Genomic DNA, 6579 nt, shown 5'->3' on the forward strand with positions numbered 1-6579 from the left:
GCGTTGGAGGCCATGAGTAGTTTTTTCCCGGACAAGTGGAAAATAATTTGCACAACAGCGAGTAATCAAACAGTTGGTCAAGTCGTGTATTTAAAAGTGGGTCGGGCAGGCAAAGTAGTGGGCTACGGCGCTTGTACCCATGGTAACCAAAGCCAACAACTGGTAATTTTAATTAGGTAGGGAGGGGGGATGAACTGCGAAAATGCATGATAAATGTAAACATAATCATTGGCTTCAGCAAAAGGGCTGCTCAGCTTGGGGAAAAGGCTGAAGGTCGCCACGTAAATCTGCCTCCCACTGCGTGATGTCTGACAGGCGATATATCACAAGGCTAATGCTGTGGTAGACTTTCTCCACGTGACTGTTTCCTTGTTCAAGTGATCGTGTCTCATGATGCGTGAGATGTTTCTTGTTGTGTGGAAAGTCTAAAGATGTGGTTGGTTTATTTCAAAGTGATTTGTTGTTTCCATATTCAGGCGCGATGGTGTGTAGTGTTGCGTGACATAGTCGTTGTTTGACAAAGCTATACCTGTGGTTGGTTCATTTTCACATAATCGGTTGCCTGTTTCCCGTTGCGTGACATGTGTCTTGTTGTGTGACAAGGCTAAATCTGTGGTTGACATGACTGATTGACTGTTTCCATATTGTTATCTTGTCTAGTATTGCGTGACATGTGTCTTGTCATTTCTCTCGCTGGGCCTACCTCCCCTTTACAAAACATGGACTTCACAGCCTTGCGGTAAACACCGCTGAATATAAAATAAATAAGAGGGTTCGCCGCTGTGTTTATGTAACTAAACAGCACACAAATCTCGATTGACTTGACTTGGCAGAAGTCACTTTTCTCGCTTTGCGCTTTATACATAAAGCAGTAAATATTAGATATCCAATACGGAAGCCAACAAAGTGCAAATGTGATGACAATGGACGTCAACATGATATGTATCTTGACGTTTGTTCGCTCCGTCTGCTCAGTTCTCTCACGGCTTGGGTTATCCCCTGGCGTTTTGTGAAGCCATAGTTTTATGATAATGCAGTCGTACAAGACAATAAGAACGAGAAGGGGTGTGGCTATGAAAATAGCGAAGAGTGAAATGATATAATGAGAAAGTGACTCGTGCTGGTGGAAATCCATGAAACAGTACTGGCGGTTCCAAATCACCGAGGTACTTGTGAAGTACAGTACAGGAATACTAAACATCGTAGAAATGACCCAAATTGCAATTATTATTACCACAGCACGTTTGCTTGTCAGGATTCTTTGCATGGGGTAAAACACCAGCAAGAAGCGATCAAATGCGATAGCAGTCAAGCTCCCAGTGCACACAAACACAGTAACATGCCAGACAAATTCACAAATCTTGCAAAGGAGGTTACCAAGCGCGCCAGGGATCAGCCATTCGGGCCCTGAAAGAGAGAGTTTCAAAGCGACAGGTACTCCCCAGAGTACAAGAAGAAGATCAGAAGCCGCCATGTTTAGGATGAAGAGATTACTTGCTGTGCGCATGCGGCGATTGGCGTTTTTGTAGATGATCAATATGAGAAGGCCGTTGCCCGCAATGGCGAACACTAACACAATTGTGTAGAGTAAAATCGTTAGCCATGGTTCATTCAGTGCCAGAGCATGGTATGATCTGCTGGAAGGGCTGATAGTAGAGTTTGTAGTATTATCCATCATATACTTCAATACTAGAATAGAGGCAAATTCACGATGGTGATAAAATCACATTCCTTGTTAGGCCTTCCTTTGTTCCACTTTAGTCCGCGTTTTCTTGTCTCCAAGTCTCTAAAGGTGTTTCTTTCTTCTCTTGGAAAATTCTACTGATTTGCACTGACGGTTTTTTTTCTTTCTTTTTTTTCTCGATTCTTGTGTTTATACCTAGGGTTAGCAAAAATGATTCGAGCTAAAACGAATTCTTTTTTCGCCTAATTGGTATTCTTTGCGCTCAATTCATCGAGTACATTTTGGTTTTCTCTCATGTATGATCCCCCGAGATAATTAATGTTCTGGATGTGAACTGTAAACCTTTTTATAATTCGCAGTTCTCTAAGGCCTTGTTTTGTTCGTGTCCTTCTGAAAGGACCTGGCACCTGGCAGTACGGCACTTGTTTAGCCCCACACAGACGAAAACTCTAAACCACTTGACAAACTTGTGCTCCTTGAATGACGGCTGTTTCCACACATATCTTATTAAAAGAAGGGCACGTCTTTTATTATACTGAGCTGTCGTCTGCCACGCCTCCAAGCAGTAAACCGTGTCGTGATTACTTAGCCGAAAGTAAATCTCGTTGATTACTGCCAAAGTGACGAACCTGTCATTTTGACTGTCCTCGGGCAGAATTGATGTGCTTTCGGCAAATAACCTACACCTTTTCGAAAAATTAACCTTTCTGTTTTATCCAAGCAGGGATCGTTCTTTATTTTTCAGCCATCGCAGGTTAAAAAGTCCTCTAAAGACTCCTTTGAAAACATAGGAACACTCTTATTTTATTAATATTTCACATTATTCACATTTTCCATTAAAAACTTTGCTGATGATATATAGGTCGTTTCCTCACTTCTTAGGTGCTAATTTAAAAGAGAATAACATTTTGAATGCTTTCGTATCATAAATCACCAAGACTACCAAGGCAACCATCGTTTTTGAGGTCAAGAAAAAATAAATGTTATTGCTCATTCACCGAGGCTGGCGTAGTCCCAGCCATATTGTCATTTTTTAACGAGTTCCAGATTGTATGTTTTTAAAGAAGGCTTCTATCAAATAAAATAGCTGATTCGTCAGCGAAATGAATCATCTTTTAATATCCTTTGCTGTACACAAAACACTTCTCCAAAGCTTTGAAATTAATGAATGAGCTGAAAATTTCAATGAATTACTTCCTCAATAAATAATGTCGCCTGAAGTGTAATCTTGGGGCGCTTCCTTTTAATAAACTGACGGTTCCTTATCATTTACATCTGTTGTCAATGAATTTTTTCCATTAAAACTCATAAAGCTTAAAAGCAACCTTCGAGCAAATAAAAATGTGATTTGCTTTGTGTCTTTTTTGACAATGAAGTCAAGAGTGAGCAAAATGCTCTGCGTTTTTTTGGGGGGCTCGATAATTATTTTACGCTATCAGACAATAAGAAGATCTAAACCAATCTTATCTCGCTACGCCAGAATAAATTTCTTCGACTTTTTCATAGACAAATTCATTTGTGCGAAATTATATAGGTATATATGGCAGTTTATCTGAAATCAGATTTTCTAATCTGTTCATTGACCTAGCCTTCCTCTGTGGCAATACTTATTTACAAATTACTATTTGTTTTTAATATAGTTATTCCATAAGTTATGTTTACTGTTATGTTTCTTTCAAAAGAATAAAAAAACTAAATCGCCACCCTTGAACTGAATGAGTCATTGGCACTCAGTGAATTTGGAGCGTTTGTTCGTAGTACTTTGTCATTTAATCAAACAGACGTTTTATTAAAAAGAAAAGGTGCGTTGCACCAAATGATTTGAATCCGTCGAGGGACCAGCGAGTGTCAGTTTTTAAAAAAAAAACATGTTCACTTTAGTTGATTCAAATGTCAAGCGTTTATTAATGACTATCTAACCATCAAGTTTATGACATTCGCAAATCTGTTTGTCTTTATGATATGTAATCGTTAAAAGATCTAGTCTATAAAATTTTTGCTATAAATGTCTAGTACAAATACGTGAGTATAAAATGAGAATGGGATAAACACTAAAAGAATATTATTTGCTACTGACAAATCGTCACCAAATTGCATACATCGAAATAAAACTTCTATTTGGCATCATGCTATTATTATTTTTTTCTACTTTAACAATGGCTATAAGAACAAAAGAGCAAGCTGGTGTTGATGAAAAATGACTGAAAATTTACAAAAACTTTTTGGTTAATCCAATTATTGCTTTTTTTTGTTAAAGATATACCAAAAGTCCAATTAATCACTTGGGAACAATTTATCTCAAGTTGGTATACATATTTAAATTTGACTTTCGATTCACAATTCACCAAGACATTTCGCTTCATAAAAAAAGGTGGGGATCTATTTATTTGCCATTCAGTAGAGGTAATCATACGGCCTCGAATTTAATTTGAAAATAATTTGCACGATCATGTTTTTCAAAGCTGAAATTATACGAGTTATAGCGGAGCTCACACGAAGCGCCGCGTGAGCGGAGCCCCATACCTAAGAAAAAGTGGTATATAAAACAAAAATGGTAACAAATATTGGTAACCCATCGACTCGAGTTTTCGTGACGCGATGTCCGTCCGTCCCTTAAAAGCATCGTATGACAACCAAACTTTGCAGGTGTCATGTATGTGTCAAGGGAGGTCAAATATGTGGTCACGTGATTTGTGACGTCATCAATGAAGTCACTAGAAGCTGTTGACGTCATCAAAATAAAAAATATTTATATTTCACAAAGGAAACATCGTATGGCAACCAAACTCGGTAGGTGTGATGTAGGTGTCAAGGGGGATGCAAAAATATGGTCACGTGTTGTGTGACGTTATCGATGACGTCACTTAAAGCAAAAAAAACGTGATTAAAAACAAAAACATTCATATCTCTTGAAAGAAACATTGTTTCATTAACAACCAAATTCGGTAGGTGTAATGTAGGTTTCAAGGGGGATGCAACAATATGGTCACGTGTTGTGTGACGTCATCGATTACCAACAGTAATTGCCAACAGTTGACTAAAAGGGAAAAAAAACATTCACATCTCTTATCTCTTATCTTTGGTTTCACCACCAAACTTGGCAGGTGTCATGTTTGTGTAAAGCGGGTGCAAAAATATGGTCCAGTGATTTGTGACGTCATCGGGGACGTCAATAGAAGCAAAACTATTCCTATTTCATTAAGAACAAAAGTATCAGTATCTCATGAACAAAACATCATATAACAACCATCTTGGTATGAGTCATGAAGGTGTCAACGGGGTGCACCGATACGGTCACGTGATTGTAGAAGCAAAAATATGCTGACGTCACCAAAATAAAAAAATATTTATATTTCATTTAAGATACATCGTGTGTCAACAAAACTCGGTTGGTGTGATGTATGTTTCAAGTGAGGTGCAATGCGATGGTCACGTGACGTCATCGATGACGTCAATAAATTAAAACTACCTTGACGCTGAAACATCGTATGACAACTAAACTTGCTATATGTCAGGTAGATGGTTATATTTCTGTCAAATATAATATTTCTTAAATCATTAAGCGAAAATAAGCATAGATTTGTTCGTTTGGAGCTCCGCTTTTTGGCAATGCCTAAATCTTTATATTATAGTAAATTCTTATATAATATTCTTTTTTCATTTTCGCGCATCTTAAATTCGCCATTTTTTTTGTCTTCCAATTCGCGATCTCGAGGTTCAAGATATTTTTTTCCTTTTTACAATAAAATGATGTTAGACGACTACTAAAACAAGACCAATATAATTGAAACCAAACCTGTCCCCAGCTGAATATGAATCTCCTCCGAAAATGTGGACCTAGTTTTTCTGGGGGAGGGGGTGGGAGGAGGGCGTGAGTTTTCTGATAAAAATCTGACCACCCCAAAAAGTACAAAAAGGGATTTTTTATGCCTTTGCAGTATCTATACGGGACGTTAATTGTCGGATATGGCTACAAATAAAGTCTGACTTATGGATTGATGACATACCGGAGGATCAGCTTATGCTTTATAGTTTTGTCTACAAATTGCACGTCTTTTGAGAACCGAAAGTGGACTTTCGGTTGTTGTAGGGGGGTGGTTCTTTCGCACCCTCCTGGGTAAGGGCCTGCAAACTAAATTAGTCTACAAAACTAAATGAGTCTACAAAAAAATTGTCAGAATCCGTATAATGTCTTTATTGGAGGTTCTGAATTTCGTGGTTAAAAGCATTGTGTGGAAAAACAGAATGGGCTTGGTGTCCTCAATCTTCAAAGCGAACAAAATCTTCAAAAAGATACGAACATCATCAACAAAACTCTTCGATAAAATGATAGCAAATCTTGTCTTGTTCAGTCCCCGCCAAGAATATACTAAAACTATTATTCCCCTCAGGCTCAGCCACTTCTCCTTCGGCAAATAATTGTTAATTATACTCTCAAGACACAGGATAACTTTTCTGTTTGTCACTATAGTGAGGCGAAAATCTTAATTAAAAAAACGTAAAGCAAATAGAGACATCAAGTAAACCCGACACACTTCAAACAGAAACTCTGGCTCCATACGAATTTTTTCTCACAAATTTTGTAAATTTCATGTAATCTTTCTATACGTTTCTATTGTTATGTTGTTGAGGAGTTTGGCAATCAAAGCCATTGACGAAAAGAATTTGCAGTACTCTCCGGCGGTCCTTCCTTAATTTAATTGATTTGGCATCGTGGGAATTTTAACATCGACAATGTCTCTGTTATTTGTTGTAGCTCCTGGCCTTTTGTTGAAGGTGCTTGCCTTTTGTTCTTGCTTTTATCAATTTTCTTTGAGAAACTCAGCAGTGAAAAAAAAAATTCTCCGAGACACAACGGTCAATCTTGAACATAACAAACTCTCTGAAAGTTTCAA

General features: G+C 37.9%; 1 protein-coding gene across 1 annotated transcript; it reads right to left on the reverse strand.

Moving 5' to 3' along the window:
* Positions 1 to 72: 72 nt before the first annotated feature.
* Positions 73 to 4312, reverse strand: LOC5510435 (tachykinin-like peptides receptor 86C). The gene has a single exon (XM_032379553.2). It carries the CDS (start codon positions 1676 to 1678, stop codon positions 605 to 607), a length of 1074 nt encoding a protein of 357 aa, XP_032235444.2. The 5' UTR covers positions 1679 to 4312; the 3' UTR covers positions 73 to 604.
* Between the last annotated feature and the right edge of the window lie 2267 nt (positions 4313 to 6579).

This window comes from Nematostella vectensis, chromosome 14, assembly GCF_932526225.1.
Source record: "Nematostella vectensis chromosome 14, jaNemVect1.1, whole genome shotgun sequence".
Classification (NCBI taxonomy): domain Eukaryota; kingdom Metazoa; phylum Cnidaria; class Anthozoa; order Actiniaria; family Edwardsiidae; genus Nematostella; species Nematostella vectensis.

Coding starts and splice junctions, on each gene's coding strand:
- LOC5510435 (XM_032379553.2), bottom strand. CDS start 1,678: ATGATGGATAATACTACAAACTCTACTATCAGCCCTTCCAGCAGATCA.